A 23,483-nucleotide genomic window follows, 5' to 3' on the forward strand; every position below is an offset into this window, starting at 1 on the left:
GCCCTCTCCATGACTTTGAAAGTCGTAAAGCTTAATGGCTTTTTTGCATAGAGATAACAACTGGAGTTTCTTAACTCTTCCTGTACTAAAAACAATTAGACTGATGTGTCTGATCTTAATGTTTTATTTCTTAGCTGTACTACACATACAACTCATAATATCATATTTTTTTTTCCGCTTCAGTGTCTCTTTAAATAAAATCAGATCTTAATTTTATGTTTTGTGCTTTTGTAAATGAATTTCTGCAGTAAATCATAGCATTTGCCCATAGTTGTTAGAAATATCTGTGATCTAGCCAATTTCTGTAATAGTACAGAGCAGGGAAATTGCTAGCAACTAAAAACAGTGAACTGATAAATGCTACAGCCTCTTTATTCCTGGAAGTGTTTGGTTACACGGTCAAGAAGAACAAAAGTACATTCCCCAATTAAAACTGGGGTTGGAAGCCAAGATTGGAGCAGCACAGATTGGGGAACCTCGGAGAGCCAGTCAGCTGGTGGAAATCTAGAAAGATAAGGGAGGTGAGGAAAGGTAAGGCTAAGACCCAGCTACTGCAAATAGAACCTGACTCCATCTGAAGCCCTGGAGACTTCTGAACAAAGGTAGGCAGCACTAGCTACCATATGAAGGAGATGTTCTTCCAAATGCAATAACACAAAATAGTAACAGCAGAACTACGAACAACATAAATTGAACAGTACTAAAAGACTAAGGAAGAGGGAATAGACAAAAGAGCAGGTTGCAGGACCTAAGAGGAGACCAGAGCAACAAGAACCAGACAAGTCCTTCACAGTAGCAGGCATCAAACAACAGATAAAGAAAAGGAAGAGATTTAAAGCACTTGACCAGACATAATTCTCATTTGTTGGCCAAAGTAACTTATAGTAGTGTGGGAATGTCTGGCAGTGTAGATGAATCGGAGAAGTGTGGAGCTGCTAGCAGGAAACACAGAAGACAAAGTCACATGAGAACCAAAATGAGGTGACAAGAAAGACAGAAACATTCAAGTGCTTTGAATGGTAAGTCAAATCCCGAAGAGCCCGTTCAATGAGTAGTGCCAGAGTCATGCAATCACTTTGTATGCCCTTCTAGTCATCAGATAATCTGCCAGTATGATAAGCTGAAACCAAAGGAGAACGTAGAGCCTGCCAATGTCAAGATCTGGAAGTTCCTCACAGTATTCAGGGGTTTACATCCCTAATTTAACAGAGTGGTCTATGCGCTCCTCTAGCTAGCAACTCACTCCTAACACAACTTCACCGTCAATTTTGAGTGAATCTACTTAAAGGGACTCCGAGCAGTGCAGAAACTATGGAAAGATGCACATCATTTTAAAGCTCTCTTTCTCCTCTTTCCAATGATATATAAACCGCCACCCTACGCCTTTTAGTTTTCACTATTTTCGCGATTGAATTTGCCGCGGCCGCGATTTCGATCGCGAAAATAGAGATAACTAAAAGGCGTAGGGCAACGATTTAGGTGTCGTCAGAAAGAGGAGAGAGAGAGCTTTAAAATGATATCCATCAAGCCATAGTTATATTGTATTACACAGGGCGACTTTTTGTCAAAGTCAGCAGCTGCATTCAGCAGAATGGAGCTGCTGACACTGGGGAAAGTGTCGGCCTGTGTAATACAATATAACTATGGCTTGATGGATATCATTTTAAAGCTCTCTTTCTCCTCTTTCTGACGACACCTAAATCGTTGCCCTACGCCTTTTAGTTTTCTCTATTTTCGCGATCGAAATCGCGGCTGTCAGGAACCGGCCCGCGGCACGCCTGCGTATACGGTTCCCGACTGCGGGTTTGACCAGATTAAGCGGGGGACAGCCTTATTTAAGCTACAAACAAGGCTTGAACCCCTCAAAACACCTCTCACTGCCACCACTAGCGTTGCTAGACACTTCCACTCTGCTGTTGAGTCCTCAGCGCGCACTCCGCGTTTTCGTATTTGGGTCAGCTTTGCGCTTAGGCCAAATACGGGAACGCCACGCACCCACACACACACACAGTTGCAATCTTACACTGTCGTGAAGCAAAGACCCACTAACAGTCGTTCCGAACGATACTGTTAGCCACTCTGCTGTCGCTACTCGCACTGGCGTTGTTCGTACGTTGGGTCAGCTGCGCGCTTAGGCCAACGTATGACAAACGCCCCCACACACAATGCAATTACAATTTCATACGGTAGTGTTGCTCAAGCGTACAATTAGGCATGAACTTATACACGGTTACACTTCAGTCTCTTCTAGGCTATGAGTGTTAGTTTAGTACGGCAGAAGTCAAACTTATTAAATAATAATTTAATATTCTAGAAAAACATAGAACAATGCAGAACTTAATATATACAACAAGATTGCAAAAAACAAAGTAAAAATAGTTACAAGATAAAAGTTACAAAGATAACACACACGGATATTTGCGTAAAATAAAAAATGGGGATTAAAAAAAACGTTACCAACTTGAAGGTCTCAAAGTTGTCGGCAGGAGCATGCCGCTTGTTCGACCGGAAGTCGAGATCGACTCTAGCTATGCGCTAACTCCCAGAGCAGATGGTCACTAGGCATTTGCCTCTGCTTTTTATACTCTGAGCTACGCCTGGAGGCTGCAACTTACTTGGGGAGGGGAGGAACTAGGTTTTAATTAAATCTCAGACATATTCCATTTCCAGGTAAAAGTCTACTATACATCAAAGATTGTGAAGTTAGGCTTTCAACTCCAGGTGAAAACTTGATTAAGGCGTTTTCCTATCTCCGTTCTCAGACATAAATGGGATTTCCAGAGATCCACATACATGAAAAGGGTACTGTAGCACACACACAAAACAAAAGACTTCCTTCACTTCCAATCTCCCCAGGTTACAGGTGACAATTGATTAAGGCTTTCACATTGCAGCAGGATGTCCTGTGTGATAGGTGACAATTGCTCCCAAACACAATACACCTCGGAGACATTATTCAGACAACATGGTCTGACCACCTGTATAGGCTTCACAGCAACTAATTAAGGGTTTCCTAATTAGAAGCAGACAATGATAGGTAATTTACACTTTATACGGAATTCCAGGAAGACTGGCTAACAGACAATCCCATATGATAGTCAAAAAAAAATGAAGGAAATATGTTCCTGTTATCCTTAATATCATCAGCACCTCAATATATCTCCACACCTCCGCCGTTAACTTGGTGCAAGGCAGACGATCTTCCCAGATCATCCTGCCTGCACCTACACTGTTGGTTCTGCTTGATGGGACAGCCCATCAGCCTTCCCATGATTGCTCCCCTTCCAGATAGCGCTTGCAGGTGAGTCTAACGAATCATCCTGCCAAAGCCTACATTGACGGCCTGGCCGGGTGGGGTAACCCTTTAGCATCCTCAGGAGGGTTCCCCACCTGTCAGTTAGCTCCAAGCTACACAACTGGAAAGCTAGGTCAGGTTGCTGCAATGTGTCGTTGCCCTTGGCAACCTGACGTAACCAACCAGGGGAATGTGAGTCAGTGACAACCGTGAATTGGCGACCATAGAGACAGTGCTGCAGCTGGGGAAGGGTTCCAACCGTCGCTACACGCACTCTCTCTATAGTGGCAGGAGTTATCTCTCGGTCCCTGTGGGGAACGAGTATCTGCCGGTCTGCCTCCTCCACTTCGGACAGCTCCGAGGGAATAACTTCCCAGAACCCTCTCAGCCTGCCCCTCCCAGCTGGTGACCTGTTGGCTAGCCCCCTGAGCTCTTCCAGGCTGCTGTCAAATCGAACAGCCCCAGAGAGCTCAGTGCTGCCTGTCACACATTCTAGGAAGGCTGCAGACGGAGAGGCTCCTGGGCCATCCGGGCCAGGTTCCGAATTGGATGTGGCTGACCCAGCAACATTTGCCACTTCGGTGGACAGTCCCTCTGCTGTAGACCCGCTAGCACTGCGGGTTACCACTGCAGCTGAGGGAGTGCCCACCTTACACACATCATAAATCACGTCACATTTTGTCTTAAAACCATCTGAAGGGGAAAGATCTGGCCTGGTGCCGTCTGCCCCTTCAGTGGACAGTCCATCTGCTGCAGCCCAGCGAGCACGGCTGGTTACTCCTGCAGCTGACTGAGTGTCCACCTGACACACAGCATTATGTAGCACAACACATATGCCATCAGCATTATCATCCCTACATATATTGTCATTTGGGACATCACCTAAAACATCAACATTATCTGTATCTTTACACACATTGCTACTCAGCACTTCACAAGTAGCATCAACAGTTCTTGCATCGATCGCCTCGATAGTCCGTGCGTCATAAATGACATTATCAATTTCTGCATTCTTTGTATCAACATGTCCCACTCCAGGCCTAGGCACTGGAGACTCACTAGGGCTGGCTCCTAGCACACAGTCCATAGCCCCTGGGGCCTCACCAGCACTCCCCATTTGCACAGCATTATCAGACAGTACTTTGCAAGAGTCCTGAACTTCTGCTGGGGATGCAGGCTCCACGGGGTTTGGAGTAGGCTCATACCGGGCCACTAACCGTCCCAGGTCAGTACCCAGCAAAACGTTGGTGGGGATTTTGTCAGTTACCCCAACTTCTTTCAGTCCACTGCCGGCCCCCCAATCCAGGTGGACCAAGGCGGTGGGTATGGCTGGGGTGACACATCCAATTCCTCTGACAGCAATCATTTTCCCAGGTAGGTACTGCTCTGGGTTCACAAGCTGGGGATGTATGAGAGTCACTTCTGCTCCAGTGTCTCTTAGACCGGTGGTAACCGTATCCCCAACCGTGACAGGTTGCAGATTCTCTGCATAGCTACCTGCATTCCTGGTGGCACACAACGCATTCCGGGCCCCGCCAGAGTTTGGGGCTTCCTTCTTCTTTTCTGGGCACGTAGCACTGATGTGACCCGGTTTGTTACAGGCAAAACATCTCCGAGTGTCAACGGTGGCTGTTCTACCTCCCGGCGGCTGCGGGACTTGGCTTCGCTGGGTGCTCAGAGGAGAAGGTCTCGCAGGCTTTTCTCCCTTCCAGCTGGGCGCCGTAGTCCTCCGAAAATCAGATGCTCGATTGGATGTGTAGGCATCAGCAACTTTCGCGGCCTCATCCACGGTCTTTGGCTCTCGGTCCCGTACAAACTGCCGGACCTCAACAGGGCAAGTGTGGAGGAACTGGTCTTTTATTATCAGTTCCTGCAGGGCATCAAAGGTTTCAACAGCCAGTCCTTTTACCCACTGCTGGAAGGCAGTGCGCAGGTTGCAAGCATGATCCAGGTAACTGTCATTAGGACCTCGCTGCACTGTCCTGAAACGTTTGCGATACACCTCTGGCGTGAGGTGGTATCGCGCAATAATGGCTTTCTTAATCGCCTCAAAGTCTGTTTCTTCCTCCTGGGGGAGACTCACAAATGCCTCCAGGGCCTTGCCTCTCAGCCCTGGTGTGAGGTATCTTGCCCACTGCTCACGGGGCACCCCATACTGCCGACAAGTCCTTTCAAACCCCTGTAGGAAAGTGTCTATGTCAGAGTCCTTGTCCATAGCGGGGAACTTATCCAGGGGGATTCTGTGGACTCGCTCACCTTCGCGTTCTGCGGGTCCAGCAGACCGGTTCTGCTGCTGAAGTTTAGCCAGCTCCAGCTGGTGTTGCCGTTCAGCACTTTCCCTCTCGGCCTGGAGTCTGTCCCTCTCGGCCTGGCGTCGCCGTTCAGCTCTTCCCTCCTCTGCCTGTCGGTGCAGTAGGATCAGCTTTAGGCGCAGTTCAGGATCAGCCGAGTTCAGTAGCTGTAGATCAGCTTCCAGAGATGGCATCTCCCTGCTCGGTGGATCGTCCAGGACATCGTCTCCCCTCGCATTCTGTGGCGGGAGCGATTCCTCCTCTGGCGTGTCGTGAGCTGCATCCGCTGACGTTGAAGCACGGGCTCGCTCTGCCTCATCATACTCCTCGAGCGCACGAACTAACTGCTCCTTAGTCTGGCCGCTCGCCGTCTCGATGCCTTTGTGCTCACACAGGTTGAGTAGTATCTCTTTGTTTTGCCTTGCATAGCTGGATGCTTTCTGAGCCATCGTGTTGCACAAAATAAAAAGAAAAAAAAAGGGGGGGGGAGGGAAAGCAAACACCAAGTGTGTATCTTTGAACAAAAAAAAACAAAACGTATATAGATTCTGCACTGAGTAGACTTCTGTAGGCTAGTTGCTTCTAGCAAGCTTCCAGCCTTTAGTACTCAGAATAGCGAGCTAAACTGCGTACTAATGTACTAAACGATGCCACCACTGCCAGCCAATTATGTCAGGAACCGGCCCGCGGCACGCCTGCGTATACGGTTCCCGACTGCGGGTTTGACCAGATTAAGCGGGGAACAGCCTTATTTAAGCTACAAACAAGGCTGGAACCCCTCAAAACACCTCTCACTGCCACCACTAGCGTTGCTAGACACTTCCACTCTGCTGTTGAGTCCTCAGCGCGCACTCCGCGTTTTCGTATTTGGGTCAGCTTTGCGCTTAGGCCAAATACGGGAACGCCACGCACCCACACACACACACAGTTGCAATCTTACACTGTCGTGAAGCAAAGACCCACTAACAGTCGTTCCGAACGATACTGTTAGCCACTCTGCTGTCGCTACTCGCACTGGCATTGTTCGTACGTTGGGTCAGCTGCGCGCTTAGGCCAACGTATGACAAACGCCCCCACACACAATGCAATTACAATTTCATACGGTAGTGTTGCTCAAGCGTACAATTAGGCATGAACTTATACACGGTTACACTTCAGTCTCTTCTAGGCTATGAGTGTTAGTTTAGTACGGCAGAAGTCAAACTTATTAAATAATAATTTAATATTCTAGAAAAACATAGAACAATGCAGAACTTAATATATACAACAAGATTGCAAAAAACAAAGTAAAAATAGTTACAAGATAAAAGTTACAAAGATAACACACACGGATATTTGCGTAAAATAAAAAATGGGGATTAAAAAAACGTTACCAACTTGAAGGTCTCAAAGTTGTCGAGATCGACTCTAGCTATGCGCTAACTCCCAGAGCAGATGGTCACTAGGCATTTGCCTCTGCTTTTTATACTCTGAGCTACGCCTGGAGGCTGCAACTTACTTGGGGAGGGGAGGAACTAGGTTTTAATTAAATCTCAGACATATTCCATTTCCAGGTAAAAGTCTACTATACATCAAAGATTGTGAAGTTAGGCTTTCAACTCCAGGTGAAAACTTGATTAAGGCGTTTTCCTATCTCCGTTCTCAGACATAAATGGGATTTCCAGAGATCCACATACATGAAAAGGGTACTGTAGCACACACACAAAACAAAAGACTTCCTTCACTTCCAATCTCCCCAGGTTACAGGTGACAATTGATTAAGGCTTTCACATTGCAGCAGGATGTCCTGTGTGATAGGTGACAATTGCTCCCAAACACAATACACCTCGGAGACATTATTCAGACAACATGGTCTGACCACCTGTATAGGCTTCACAGCAACTAATTAAGGGTTTCCTAATTAGAAGCAGACAATGATAGGTAATTTACACTTTATACGGAATTCCAGGAAGACTGGCTAACAGACAATCCCATATGATAGTCAAAAAAAAATGAAGGAAATATGTTCCTGTTATCCTTAATATCATCAGCACCTCAATATATCTCCACAGCGGCCGCGGCAATTTCAATCGCGAAAATAGCGAAAACTAAAAGACGTAGGGCGGTGGTTTATATATCATTGGAAAGAGGAGAAAGAGAGCTTTAAAATGATATGCATCTTTCCATAGTTTTTGCACTGCTCGGAGTCCCTTTAAATAAGGTTCCTCACAACTTGTAGGATGTGTTGGATCGCTACACCAAGGGGGTGTCAACACCCTAACAAACTGCTTAAAAATAGGTGAAGCGCTCAACAACACAACCACGTCTCTACAAAAGATACAATGGCAATAGACAGCCTGTAAGAGAAAGTATATATCACAACAACCTGTCTTATTCCAAAAGTAACATAGTACTGAATAATCTAAATGCACAGCATTAATCAAGAGACAATCCACCTATGAGAGGAAACAGATATAACAATGCATCGCATTAATCTTTCAGAGTCCACCTAGACTTAGGGGGAAGAAAGTTATCCTGAATGGTAATATATTCCTTGTACTTTGTCCACAGCAGGGTCCAAAAACCACCATAAGTCCACAATAAATCTGCTTGAATCTTGATCCCACTTATAGCTCCACTAATCTGATAGCCAGATAAAATACGCTTACCAGCAGGTATGGCTGATTATATCACAGATCAGCAGGCAGAGCATGTATGTATTGTAGTCCCTCGAAAGTAGATCACCTTCTCCCTAAGTGATACTCAGAAAAACAGGGACAACATAGCGTAATCCAGCTTCATCAACACACCATAACACCATAAGTGCTCCCAGCATGACTCCGAAATGTGCAACACCCCAGTGATATATGGATAAAATGCACGCTCACCGACTGAACTGGCTGATCCTGTGATGACCAGCTGTAAGCGCTTTCTTGTATACAGAATCCTCAGAGTGTTGCCAAACCGGGGTAGAAGATGACCTGCTTGCTCTTGCTGGACGTCTTCTTTATGGTCTCTCTCTATCTCTGTTTGACACGTTTAGTCTAGGTGGACTACTATGTTACTTTTGGAATAAGAGAGGTTGTTGTGATATATACTTTTTCTTACAGGCTGTCTATTGCCATTGTATCTTTTGTAGTGACATGTGGTTGTGTTGTTGAGCGCTTCACCTATTTTTAAGCTATGAGCTGCATGTTTGATAGGGCAAGAGGAAATAAAAAAACTATTCATAAAATAGCACAATAAGAAAAGGCTTTCCTAGACAGGAATCACCTCTAGCAGTCTACTAAATACTGGTCTCATGGTCTAATGAATCATCATTTTAAATCTGTGCTTCATTACACAGGATTTTTGTAACTGAATAAACCACACATATGTGAGCAGCCATCAATTGTGAAACACACCACTCTATGACAGAGGAGCTGCAACCGTGTGACCAAATTACATCACTCAGAAAACCAAAAATGACGGTGCTGCTACATGTGCATGAAAAATTACTTTTATTGTATGACAAGGCATATACGATGAGCCAGGGTATTACCCTGCAACATTAACTCCTTAAAGAAAACAATATGGCTTGAGCGCTCCATGAATATTTTCTCCACTGGCCGTTAGACTGGATCCCCTTACTCACACCTATACCACCGTAAATTGATCATGTGTAGAACTTCCACCAACACATTAGGACTCTTGCACACACACAACCCTGGTTAAATATGCATCAATGCAGTACTGACACCAAGTACGTAAGGAGATGTAAAGTCCAGCCTTTATCCTTGTGACAAGGGATATTGCAATGTCCTGTTCTTTGACAGTTCAGCTGGCTTATAATTTGTGCCTGCAACCCATGCAGCTCTTGGAACAATTCCACAGTATGGCAATGGTATGGCAGATGTCTGTGGTAGGGGGCCCCCCTAACTCATGGCTCCATCGTCCTGCAGTGGACCACTGCATAGGAGCTGCGTGCTGGTCCTTCCAGCCCTGTCAGCCACACTTCCCTGCTAACTCCATCACTTGCCCGTGCAAGTGTGGTGTGCAGATGCCCGGCATAGGGTTTTGTTGCAGTGCCTAAATGTAAACAAACTACAGAGAAATGAAAAACTACCCAAACTCAGGGTAGTGTATGTGTGTGTGTTGCACCTCGTGACATCTGTAAATAATATCCCTGGAATTCATTAGCTGGGTTCCACCAAAAAGAGAAAGTGAAAGTGGTAGTGAGACTACCTGGTTTGATCTCTGCTTCTATAGTATTATGGGCTGTAGTGAGGAATATTCTTTTGACAGCTCTTCCTCTCCATGATAGGACTTATGGCAGCCTGTACATGAGCCTAGATGGAGTGTTTTACCTACTGAACTCTAAAAGCTGGAAAATGTCAATACATTATGGCACTTGTCTCCAGGGCCGGATTTCTGCAAAGGCCACAAAGGTCACGGCCTAGGGCGAAAAAAAATCAGAAGGATAAAAGGGCGGCAGGACCTGAGAGAGATAAGAGGCTGCATGTCAAAATAAATAATTTCTCCTGTTCCAAAGCGCCCAGGCTTTGCTGCACACACACAGTCAGAATTCCAGAGCTCCGTGTATTTTCCTTACTTCGTGGTGTGCGATGAGACAGTGCTATCTACTGAACATACACGCTTCAGTTTATTGCCAGGGGTGAGAAAAACATGGATCACAATGTAGACAATTTCTGATCCAGTAAAAGTAAACATTTTTAACAGAATTATTTCCACTTTACAACTCAAGCTGGGCTAAACAATGTATTGCTGGTCAGATTCTGTTAATGACTTGAGCCATTCCTTCTCCTCTCTCCCCCTGGATTGTAAATCTTAAACAGATAAGGGTTTTTTTTCCTTAGAGAGATTTATGGCAGCCCCTTCTAAGCTAAATCTTAACCCCTTGCTGGCTCATTTTAAAGGCAGCAGTAGTCTAGTATGAGATAGACAACTTCTCTATAATTATAATTACAAATGTACTGTTGTATACTTTTGTATTGTTACATTCTGTTTTGTATACCAAAAGTAATAACATACACTAAAAATTAAAAAAATATATATTTGTACCGTGTTGGCAAACAGTAAAAAAACACCTGTGAAAGAATAAGTACAATAAATACTATAAAATAAATGCAACAGATCTGTGATTACAGAAGAGCAGAGAGGGAGATGAATGCCGCTCTGCTACTTCATGCCTGGTACACACCATGCAATTTGCCATCAGATAGATGGGTTCAAATTGATTATTTCTGACAGGTCTAATCTGATTTCTGATCATTTTTCTAATCGACTTTGTATAAGTGATCGGAAAATCGATTCAACCCAACTATCTGGTGCGTACCAGGCATTAGGGACTCACTGCTCTAACAGGAAAAACAATCATTCATCATTTTTCAGAGAGAAAACATTCATAGGTATCCTGCAAACAAGTGATCGTTAAGGCTCATACACATATCAGACTATAGTCTTTGGAAAAAGAAAGATCACAGTCCAATCTTACCACCCTTCATGTAGTATGAGAGCCATACCTTCACAGTCTTTTCTATGGAGCTGAACTCCCCATCAGAAAAAATCTTTGCAAGATTCTGCACACACAGATGCTGTACAGACACAAAAGATCAGTATCTGCAAAAGATCTGTTCCTGCCACAGATCCGTTCCTGCAAATTGCATTCATAGTCTATGAGATCTGCAGATCATCATACACACCTTGTTTAACTGACATTCATCTGCAGATCAGACAATCATCTGCAGATCTGAAAACCCATCCTGGTGGATCGGATCTGCAGATGAATGTCTGTTAAACAAGGTGTGTATGATGATCTGCAGATATCATAGACTATAAATGCATTTTGCAGGAACAGATCTTTTGCAGATACTGATCTGTTGCATGTGTACAGCATCTTTGTGTGCAGCATCTTGCAAAGATTTCTGTCTGATGGGGAGTTCAGCTCCATAGAATAGACTGTGTAGGTATGGCTCTCATACTACATGGAAGGGGGTAAAATTGGTCTGTGATCTTTCATTTTCCTAAAGGCTCATACACACATCAGACCACAGTCTTTGGAAAATGAAAGATCACAGACCAATTTTACCCCCTTCCATGGAGTCCGAGAGCCATACCTACACAGTCTATTCTATGGAGCTGAACTCCCCATCAGATAAAAATCTTTGCAAGATGCTGAACACGTTCAAAAGATCAATATCTGCAAAAGATCTGTTCCTGCAAAAGATCCGTTCCTGCAAAATGCATTCATAGTCTATGATATCTGCAGATCCTCATACACACCTTGTTTAACAGACAATTATCTGCAGATCAGACAATCATCTGCAGATCTGAAGATCCATCCTGGTGGATCTGATCTGTAGATGAATGTTTGTTAAACAAGGTGTGTATGAGGATCTGCAGATATCATAGACTATGAATGCATTTTGCAGAAACGGATCTTTTGCAGGAACAGATCTTTTGCAGATACTGATCTGTTGCATGTGTACAGCATCTTTGTGTGCAGCATCTTGCAAAGATTTCTGTCTGATGGGGAGTTCAGCTCCATAGAATAGACTGTGTAGGTATGGCTCTCATACTACATGGAAGGGAGTAAAATTGGTCTGTGATCTTTCATTTTCCTAAAGGCTCATACACACATCAGACCACAGTCTTTGGAAAATAAAAGATCACAGACCAATTTTACCCCCTTCCATGGAGTATGAGAGCCATACCTACACAGTCTATTCTATGGAGCTGAACTCCCCATCAGATAAAAATCTTTGCAAGATGCTGAACACGTTCAAAAGATCAATATCTGCAAAAGATCTGTTCCTGCAAAAGATCCGTTCCTGCAAAATGCATTCATAGTCTATGATATCTGCAGATCCTCATACACACCTTGTTTAACAGACAATTATCTGCAGATCAGACAATCATCTGCAGATCTGAAGATCAATCCTGGTGGATCTGATCTGCAGATGAATGTTTGTTAAACAAGGTGTGTATGAGGATCTGCAGATATCATAGACTATGAATGCATTTTGCAGAAACGGATCTTTTGCAGGAACAGATCTTTTGCAGATACTGATCTGTTGCATGTGTACAGCATCTTTGTGTGCAGCATCTTGCAAAGATTTCTATCTGATGGGGAGTTCAGCTCAATAGAATAGACTTTGTAGGTATGGCCCTCATACTACATGGAAGGGGGTAAAATTGGTCTGTGATCCTTCATTTTCCAAAGACTATGGTCTGATGTGTGTATGCACCCTGAGTGTCTGTGTGTGTGTGTGTGTGTGTGTGTGTGGGGGGGGGGGGGGGGGGGCGGTTTATGGTACCGGGCCTAGGGCACTGGGAAGTCCAAATCCGGCCCTGCTTGTCTCTCTATCCACAAACCTCACAGGATCTTCATTACTTTCTGGACCCGCTCAGAAAAGGTGTGACATAACCCCATGCTTCTGCAGCATCATTTGAATTACAGGCCAGGGAAAATGCACTGTGACTGGTTGACAACTAAAACATTCCTATAAATCTGTAGAAAGCCTTTTAATTGCTATGAATATGTAGTATTTTCCTTTATGTGGCGTAGTGGTTAGCTCTTTCGCCTTGCAGCACAGGGTCCCTGGTTCGAACCCCAGCCAGGGCACTATCTTTATGGAGTTTGTATGTTCTCCCGGTATCTGCTTGGATTTCCTCCGTGCACTCCGGTTTTCTCCCACATACCCCCAAAAAAAGAACAGATAATTAATTGGATTCCCCCTAAATTGGCCCTAGACTATGATATATATGTTACGGCCAGAACCCGAAGTGTGGCCACTTCTAGTTCTGGCCGGCCACTTCGGGTTCTGGCCGGCCAATGCGCGAAGTGGCCGCAGCGCAGCGGCCAATGTTAGAAATGGAATGTTTCCTTTTAATATGAATGTAGTTTTCCTGGCCGTCTCTGGCCAAATGTAGCAAAAAAAAACCCAGTTCGTTCATTGAATGAGATGAAGCCGCCCGGCTTCTGCTCCGCCTCCTCTCCTCCGCCCCTGCCTCTCTCTCTCTCTCTCTCTTCTCCCCGACACTAGCAGCGGGGGACATGCGTGTCCCCTCCAGAGTCGTTTGTCGCGGCAGGCAATCCTGTCGTTCGTCCCTGCAGAGCGGGGGCTGGCAGAAGCAATGTCTGCAGCCTCCCCGCTCTGCTTTCCTGGCGCCACGAACGACTCTCGGGGACACGCGTGTCCCCGCCGGCTGCCCGAAGAAGATAGATAGAGAGAGAGAGAGAAAGGCAGGGGCGGAGGAGAGGAGGCGGAGCAGAAGCCGGGCGGCTTCATTTCATTCAATGAACGAACTGTTTTTTTTTTGCTACATTTGGCCAGAGACGGCCAGGAAAACTACATTCATAATAAAAGGAAACATTCCATTTCTAACATTGGCCGCTGCGCTGCGGCCACTTCGCGCATTGGCCGGCCAGAACCCGAAGTGGCCGGCCAGAACTAGAAGTGGCCACACTTCGGGTTCTGGCCGTAACATATACACTAAATAAGACATACATAGACATATAACTACGGTAGGGATTAGATTGTGAGCCCCTCTGAGGAACAGTTAAGTGACAAGACAATATACTCTGTACAGCGCTGCGGAAGATGTCGGCGCTAAATTAATACTAAATAATAATAATGATTATAACAGCAGATCGGCAATGGAGTAACTTTGTGGTTTGGCTTTAGATAGACTTTAATAGAATAAGGAAACATATTACCAGTATGTGTGTCTTACCAGAGAAGACTTTAATAGCATAAACTTGCCCCCTGTGCTTATAATGACTAGCCCTGCCCATGGTTGCAATAAATGTGCGTTGTCAGTACTTGTAATGCCAGCTGTTTCATTTTTTGTTTTGTTTAGATGAACGTGTTTTAGAAGCAACAGGGGATATCAGTGTTGTGCTAACACTTCCTATGGCTCGCATTAGCAGGAGCTTGCTGTTCCTGCAATGTAAAAAAGATTATCCATCGAGTAGGTCATGCAGTAATTAATGCCAATGTTAAATTAATTACTAGCGTGACACCAGTATGAAAATGAAAACGGATGATCTGAAAAGAGTTGGCATCCCCTGACAGACAATCCATGAATCCAATCAAATTAGGCCTTTCCATTTGACTGATTCAGTGGAAATAGGCCTCTGTGAAATCTGGTCACAGGATTCTATACACAATAGGAAGGTTTTGTAGGGAATTTTAATGTCTGCTGAAGTGCATCATTTGTCGGAGCAGACAGGGTTTCAAACAACATATTTACGGCGAGATATGTATGTGGCAGGACACAAGATATGTCTGTTTTCCAGTAGACAAACAGTATTGGCTGCTTTCATCACATTCATCTTTTTTTAAAACTTCAGGGTTGTTCATCTTGTATGCATGACACATGTTCAGTTACAGCAGGAAGACACAATGGGTATCTAGACAGGCTCATTTGTCAAATCCATCTGGGTGAAAGCTGAATATCAGATTTACCATCCCAGGGCAAGTTGAGATGTTTTTCATTCATTTTGTTTCTCCGTTTGCTTCCTCTCTCCCTGGTATCCTACTCTTCTACAGTAATGGATTTCAGGATGGAGTACGGTGTAGCTGTGCTATCCCTGCTACATCAACTGGCAATAACTACATTAGTAGCAATATTGACTGACAATGCAGATGGAAGTCAAGCAATAGATGCTAATTTCTTCCTGTACTTTCTTGCCAAGATCTCCCTTAGCCTACGGTTTCCTTATTACTAATGATTGAAAATGGGAGTACAAGTGATTAGTAGGTCAACATGTGCTCAATTCTGGAATCGATGAAGAGAATGGAAGTTTAAATAACTATAGGGGCTTTAATACAAAGTGATTTGAAACTGTGGAAGCGGTGAAAGCCACATGGAATAAGTGTTCAAAATAACCACGCGTATGATAAGTGCCTTCAATGTACGGAAAATATTTTAATCCTTTGTGGGCACATTTAAAAACACATCTATTTAAATTCAACGCCAATCAAACTTTTAAAAATATTTTATAGTGTCGGTTAAAACCCTTTTTTACTACTTTTGTTCTTGCTAGGCTGATCTTGCACTTCTTTCAAGAAACATTAGTACATTTTTTTTTCTAAAAGCAGGGAGGGATCTGTGCTATGGATGACCAAAAAATGATAATCTACGCTGCAAAAACTTTCTCTCTGAAAAGATTGTTCTGTCACCTCAAATGTAGTGTATACTATTCACGTCTGTGGATCTGCAGAGGAGCCTGAGATGAGTATCTCTTTCTCATGAGAGGTTGAGATATTCTGTTGCTCTCTCATTGGTTAGTTAAGTCACATGTCAAAAACACCACGTGATTCTTTGAAGCCAGGGGGAGCTAGCAGAAGCGCTGTTAAAACAGAGCAGGAGATTTGGACGCTACCATAGGCCATAATAGGAATTACGGCTATAGCGATACTCAGTGAGTAACTTGGGCGCCGTCAAAAGATGGAGCTCAGATTACTTTTAAAATGCTGTAATTCGGCCGCCAGCAATAGCTGGAAGCTGAATTACATAATTCCCTACCATCCACTTCGACCTGGAGAGGGAATAATAATTAACGCCACCGGGACTTGTGCAGGAGCAGGGTAAGCTGCATATCGGCTTTATCCTGCACCCAAATCTCCCAGCGGCTATTTCATAGGTAGACAGCCAGCAGCAGGATGAAGAGCATTGCTACACACAGCAGCAGGATGAAGAGCATTGCTAAACACACACACACACACACTTAGGTTCATAAATATTTGGATAGAGACATTACCACAATTGTAAATAAAACAACTCAGGTGCAGTTAAAGTGCAGACTTTCAGCTTCAATTCAGCGTGGTGAACAAAATGATTGCATTAAAATGTGAGGAAACTAAAGCATTTTTAACACAATCCCTTTATTTCAGGGGCTCAAAAGTAATAGGACAATTGACTCATAGGGCTATTTCATGGGCAGGTGTGGGCAAGTCCATCATTATGTCATTATCAATTAGGCAGATAAAAGGCCTGGAGTTGATTTGAGGTGTGATGCTTGCAGCAGATTTTACTGTGAACAGACAACATACGATCAAAGGAGCTCTCCACGCGGGTGAAAGAAGCCATCCTTAAGCTGCAAATTAAAGTTACATGATACACAACTACACAAAGAATTGTAATTTGACATGAGCGTTGGTTTGTTGGGTCTTACATTTCATAGTCTTGCATTAAAATGATGTGCATACAAGCATTGATCACAAATGACCATAAGCAAAGTTCTAAGCAAAGTTCTTCTCAATGTTTAACACACTATGGTGCAACTTTTTACTCAAGTTTTCCCTACTATTGCATTATAAGTTATTAATTATATGAAAATACTTGCTGATGGCCCGCGTTGCCCGGGTATGTATTTGACTGGTGTTGGCTCCACCCACTTTTTCTAACTCGATCACACAATTACTCAATGACCTAGTTTGTGAGCTTTGCTGTCTTTGGCATCACTAATTTGCATTGAAATTAAACAAATCCGATTGGCTCTGTCTCCACCCCCTTTTCTGAATTTGAACCCCAGTCATTCAATGATCGACTGTACCAGGTTTGAGGCATGTGCCATTAACAGCGCAAGAATGGCAGCAATTAAATATTCCCCTTGAAAACCAATAGGTGGATTTTGATTGCCTTTGGTAGGCTCCACCCACTTTTCTGAATATTAATCCCAGTCACCCAGTGACCAACTGTGCAAAGTTTGAGAACCCTACCATTAACAGTGTAAGGCCCCCTGCACACTGCATGCGATTCCGATTCTTAATTGTTTTTTTACATGCATGCTGTGTTTTTTCTGCGTTTTTCTGTTGATAGCATTCAGGGAAAATTGGAATTGCAAATCGAAATCAGAATCGCAAATCGGTTTTGCAGTGTGCAGGGAGCCTAAGAATGGCTGCAGTTTTCATTTTCCCAGTGAAATTTGTATTTGCCTCCGCCCACTTTTTGGTTATGGAAATAAAAAGTATCCTATATATTATTCCAGGAAATGTACTATGTGTGTGCCAAATGTCATTCAAATCCATTAAGCCATTGTTGCGTGATTGAGTAAGAAACATCCAAACTTTATTTATTTATTTTTATTAATGGTGAGATTGGCCTTGATTCATGAAGTGTTACCGAACGTTTACCGAACGCTTTATCGATACGGTAATTTAGCACTATTATTTTGCGGAAGTTAGTATTCATAAATGATATTGCATGTCAGTGTTCTGGCCATATTGTGCGGTAAATTTTCCGAAACTAGTATTCAAGAAGCAGAAAGGGGGCGTGTCAGGGTGGTAAATTCCGAGTGCAATATCGCCCGCACTGCCTTGTCGTTATTTATGTTTCTGCTGTCAGTGTATTTAACAGGAACCTGAACTGAGTAAAATTATTTAAAATAAATGCATGATGTAGCTGCAAATGAATATTACATCCTTACCTCGCCGTCAGTTCCTCTCAGAAACTCACCATTTTCTTCTTACAGTGATCCCTTCCAGTCCTGAAATATACCAGTTGCTATCAGTTATATATCAGCTGCTGTCAGTAACAATAAATGTGTAAGGTAATGTCCATGTTTCCCTGTGGCTCAAGTGGGCAATATTACAGTTTAACAGTGTGCTGACCAGGAAGCTGTTATGGGGTAATGGCCATTTTTTTTGATGCCGTGTTTATGTTTATTTTCACTTTTCATTTTCAGTTCAGGTTCTCTTTAAATTGCCCACAATGCATCTTCCTTACCCACAATGCACTTTGAAAATGGCTTGTATTGGCTAAAAGATCGCTATTGTCGATATTTACCGCATGGTTACCGCATCATTACTGAACACTAGCGATCTTTTAACGAACAACTGCCAACAACTAAAAAAAATTGCTGAATACTACTAAGCATTCGGTAAGTTTTCGGTAATATTGGATATTTGATGCTGACTTTATATGTGTGTATGTATATATTTGAGAATGAGGTATTACTGTCATATTCTGACGTTTTTCCTGCCTTTCTGTCTATGTACCGCTCTATCGTGCCAAACCCAATTCCGGGCATGACCCAGTCATGCTTGGCGAAATAAAATGATTCTGATCCTGAATCTGAACAAACAGTAAATTTTTACCGCAAACTGTTTGATGAATCGAGGCCATTGTCTCAGTTGTTTTGGTTGTTTGTAACAAGCGCTATGCTAATTGTTAAGACTTAGCTTGCTTTACCTGTGAGTGTAAGATGTAAATATTTTATATTCTCCTTCGCAATTTTGTACAGAGAGAAAATAAAAGACGCAGGAAAGAATCAGTAGAGGAACTGGTTTACTGTCATCTGTGAACATGTGGCCCATCTTAACGCAACTTTTATTGTACATTTTCTTCTGCTGGGCAGGTAAGGTACTTTGACTGAATTATTAAGATCCACTCTTGTTTCATAATTGGTTGCTGGTTCACTGTTAATTACAGTTAATATTCACTTGATATCAATACGTACACACAAAAGGTTTGTCATATGAAAAGAGCAAAAAATAACTTCAGGTAATAGCAACCTTGCAAGATATCTACATTTTATTTATTTAAGTGAACCTCCAGACTAAAAATCGACTCAGCAGTACTGAAAAGGCCTGGTGTTTCTTTAACAGTTTCACAGCATCAGAACGTTGTTTCTCTTATACAAGCCTCATTTTTAGCTACACAGAAGAAAACTGCCCGGGCAGTTTTCCCCTTATGCTGTGCAAAGCATGATGGGATTTCTGATGCTGTTGTTCTCGTTCTGCTGTTTTGGTGCATTTTTTTTTTTATTTTTTTTTTTTTTTTTTTACATTTTGAATTTGACATTTGAAGCCCAGTGTGTGCAGCTGCGAGAGGTTATCAGGACACAGGACAGTTGGAACTGTGTCTCATGCTCCCTGTCACCTCTTTTCAACCAAAAAGATGGCTGCCCCCATGACAAAGATGGCAGCCCCCATGAATCACAAACATTTGCTTTTTCTTTTAAAACAGGGTGGGTAAAAGATTATATTACCTATCTATTCTAATTAACATAACTAATGTAACTTAATAACGGTATTTTTGTTTAAGCTGAAGTTCCCCTTTAAATACACATCCATTGAACATTCCTGGGTCTAATTTCATTATATAAAATTTGGCGGCACTGTTAGAGAAGAGATTAAAAAAATTTAAACATTCTGTCAATGCTGTGAGTGATTGGCAGCGATTGGCCCAAAATTTGTCCAAACTGGAAACACCTTCAGTATGTATGCATTCCCACAATTCCAATTGTAAGTTTACTGTACTTGCGTTTGGAAAATCACAAGACTTTTAAAAAACAAAACAAAAAAAAAAACGAAATGCAGCCAGTGTGAAAGGGCCCTAAGACGGGAAACTAATAGAATTTCAAGGCAGCCAGTGCAGTAGCATACTATTTTACAAGGAAATAGTAGATACTGTATATCTAAGAGGTTACCTTTTGGACCTGCCTCGCTGCATCTGTTACAAGGTGCTAAAGCTTGGGGAGCAATAAAACCTTAAAGCCCAATCTACAAGAAACGATTCTTTGTATGATTCAATTATGATTCTATTTACGATTCGATTAAATCCAACATGTCCGATCAGGATTCGATTTGATGCAATTCAATTAGCCATTGTTTTCCAATTGCAAATCAAACTGAATCGAATCGAATCTCGATCGGACATGTCGGATTTAATCGAATCGTAAATAGAATCGTAATTGAATCGTACAAAGAATCGTATCGAGTAGATTGGGCTTAAGACTAGCAAACCATTCTGCAGTGAAAGGTACCGTCTATAGGGATTTAATGAACTGAATGACACATTTAAAAGCACTCAGGTGTGGCCAAGAACAAAACATTACACTATTCTGCAATTACCTTTGATTAGACTTACCGGTAATTTAAATCCCATTGAGCATCTATGGAAAGAGGTGACACTTGCAGCCTGGAGAAAGTACCCTTCACACCTTATACACCTGGAGCATTTAGCTCAGGAAGAGTGGAGTGGACTGTGAATCATTAACCCAAACATTGTCTGTAAGCTGTTTTTTAGTTAATTTCAATACTGATTTATTTTTAAACCAGCAGACCTTAACATCTTTAAAGAATCATGTCAATTGCTTTTGCAAAAATACTTTGACTACAAATGGTTGCTCGTCTGTCCATTACCTTCATGCATTCCTCTATAGCAGGCATACTGTTATATTTAGAGGTGATGAGTGCATTAATATGGTTTTGCAATTGTAATACTAGAACATTTTAGCTGATATTATTGCAAAAAGTCTGTTTACATAGTTATACTGTACATATGAACAAGTGCATCACGATGGCCATTTATATTCAGTGTGTCACAGTGTGCATTGATGTCCATGCCTGGAGTAAAAAAAGAGAACATTGCTTGTAAAGGTCAAAAGCGGTTGAAGGCAACCAGAATATGTGCATGACAGCGTTATCTGTGACAGACGGTTCCCTTCAAATAGAAATAACCTTTTTGAAGTAGCTGTTATACGTTTCTCTTGTGGGCTCAAGAGGCAACAGAAATATTGCATGCTTTCTGCTTCTCATTAAATTACAAGATTTTTTTTTTAAATGATAGCCCAAATAATATCAACAAATTGAAGAACATAATCTTGCATGCAGAAATATATGGTAAGTTAGTGCTGTATTAATCTAGTGCTAGAATCCAAGGACATTTCAAAGAGTTTCCAAGGTAAATATAGGAAACCTGATATTAAGCACAGCTGGTAGCAGTGACCAAGGGATTGGTAATCTGGACTGTCCTGATATTGTGTCCTGTGCCACCTTCACAGAATTTCATATGCTTAATCTGTTTGTGTGGGGTTCTTCTAGTTCCTTCTCTGGCACAAAAAATATAAAGTAAAACACATGCATGAAAGTGCCAGATCCTCCAATCCCATCCAGCTTTCACTTTCATAGAAGCTACTGACACCAGCACGTTTGAAGTGTACAACACTTAAAGGACGACTCTAGTAGAGAAGGTAAGCAGTTAAAATCTAACAGAACTGATTTTGGAGTAGTTCATCTCCTCATGGGGGATTCTCAGGGTTTTATTTGTTTTGTAAAGCAGTTGCTAAGATTGCCAAAATAGTGTGCGAGTAGGGAGTTGGCTGGTATCTTACTAGTTTGGCAGTTAAATTGCCATTCAGGAAATGCTTTTGAATACAAAGAAAACCCTGAGTATCCCCGATGAAGAGGTGGACTAGTCCAAAATCTGTTGGTTCAGTCAGATTTTAACTGCTTTCTTTTTTTGCTGCAGTGGTCTTTTAATTCACATATACAGAAATTTATACAGGCGCAGAAAAAAAACTGACATTCTGAATCATGATTCTGCATATTTTGTCAGTTTTATGTATCAATTACATTAGCTGCTGTGAAAAAAATGTGCGCTTCTTTCTGAATAGAAACACACTTGGTGTGTAGAAAAAGTAACAAACACAATTGCTAACTCCCAGCTAGAGCACAGTGTTGCCAACCGCCCGTAAATTTACGGGCAGCCCGTAATTTTTTAGACAAATTAAGCTGCCCGTGAATTCTGTAAGGAATTCAGCAGCGTCCGTAAAAGGGCGGCCGCCCGCCCTGTTTCAGGAGGACAGCGGCGCAGTGGAGGAAGAGCTGTTGGCAGCGGTGGAGATCTCCCCCCCCCCTTCTCTCACCTTTGTGCTCTCACTCCCTCGCTGACTGTCCCCCTCCAAAGTGACTGGCAGTGGCGCTTGGCAGCGGGTGGGACTTACCTTCCGTCTCGCTCCTGCGCCGGAAGTTCTGCTGCTCTGGTCTGGACCAGACCAGAGTAGCGGCAGATCATCCCGCGCCGGCGACAAGAGAAGACGCAGGTAAGTTCCGCTCACTGCTGCCTGCCACTGCGCTACATCTACTGGGGACATATACATCTGGCTACATCTACTGGGCACATATACATCTGGCTACATCTACTGGGCACATATAACCCTGGCTACATCTACTGGGCACATATAACCCTGGCTACATCTACTGGGCACATATACCTCTGGCTACATCTACTGGGCACATATACCTCTGGCTACATCTACTGGGCACATATACCTCTGGCTACATCTACTGGGCACATATACATCTGGCTACATCTACTGGGCACATATAACCCTGGCTACATTTACTGGGCACATATAACCCTGGCTACATCTACTGGGCACATATACATCTGGCTACATCTACTGGGCACATATACCTCTGGCTACATCTACTGGGCACATATACCTCTGGCTACATCTACTGGGCACATATACCTCTGGCTACATCTACTGGGCACATATACCTCTGGCTACATCTACTGGGCACATATACATCTGGCTACATCTACTGGGCACATATACCCCCTGGCTACATCTACTGGGCACATATACCTCTGGCTACATCTACTGGGCACAAATACCTCTGGCTACATCTACTGGGGGCATATACCTCTGGCTACATCTACTGGGCACATATAACCCTGGCTACATCTACTGGGCACATATAACCCTGGCTACATCTACTGGGGACATATACCTCTGGCTACATCTACTGGGCACATATAACCCTGGCTACATCTACTGGGCACATATAACCCTGGCTACATCTACTGGGCACATATAGCCCTGGCTACATCTACTGGGCACATATAACCCTGGCTACATCTACAGGGCACATATAACCCTGGCTACATCTACTGGGCACATATAACCCTGGCTACATCTACTGGGCACATATACCTCTGGCTACATCTACTGGGCACATATACCTATGGCTACATCTACTGGGCACATATAACCCTGGCTACATCTACTGGGCACATATAACCCTGGCTACATCTACTGGGCACATATAACCCTGGCTACATCTACTGGGCACATATACCTCTGGCTACATCTACTGGGCACATATACCTCTGGCTAC

At 43.2% G+C, this 23,483-nt stretch overlaps 1 protein-coding gene and 1 long non-coding RNA gene across 5 annotated transcripts in view; one reads left to right on the forward strand and one right to left on the reverse strand.

The window, feature by feature from the left end:
• Positions 1-23,483, forward strand: part of CNTN1 (contactin 1) — a 261,698-nt gene that overhangs the window by 129,884 nt on the left and 108,331 nt on the right. For all 3 annotated transcript variants that reach the window (XM_068276552.1, XM_068276554.1, XM_068276553.1), the window contains one exon: positions 18,818-18,931. In XM_068276552.1, coding sequence (XP_068132653.1) covers positions 18,880-18,931 — 52 coding nt within the window. In that variant the 5' untranslated portion in view covers positions 18,818-18,879. The remainder of the gene's footprint in view (positions 1-18,817; positions 18,932-23,483) is intronic.
• Positions 1-23,483, reverse strand: part of LOC137563712 (uncharacterized) — a 75,431-nt gene that overhangs the window by 30,785 nt on the left and 21,163 nt on the right. Inside the window, exons 2-3 of one of the 2 annotated variants that reach the window (XR_011030413.1) lie at positions 18,002-18,061; positions 16,504-16,669 (exon numbers count right to left, since the gene is read on the reverse strand). This is a non-coding gene — a long non-coding RNA (uncharacterized lncRNA). Of the gene's footprint in view, positions 1-16,503; positions 16,670-18,001; positions 18,062-23,483 lie in introns of those variants that run through there. The other variant, XR_011030414.1, reaches the window with a different exon arrangement.

The sequence above is a fragment of the Hyperolius riggenbachi genome, chromosome 3, assembly GCF_040937935.1.
Source record: "Hyperolius riggenbachi isolate aHypRig1 chromosome 3, aHypRig1.pri, whole genome shotgun sequence".
In the NCBI taxonomy this organism is placed as follows: domain Eukaryota; kingdom Metazoa; phylum Chordata; class Amphibia; order Anura; family Hyperoliidae; genus Hyperolius; species Hyperolius riggenbachi.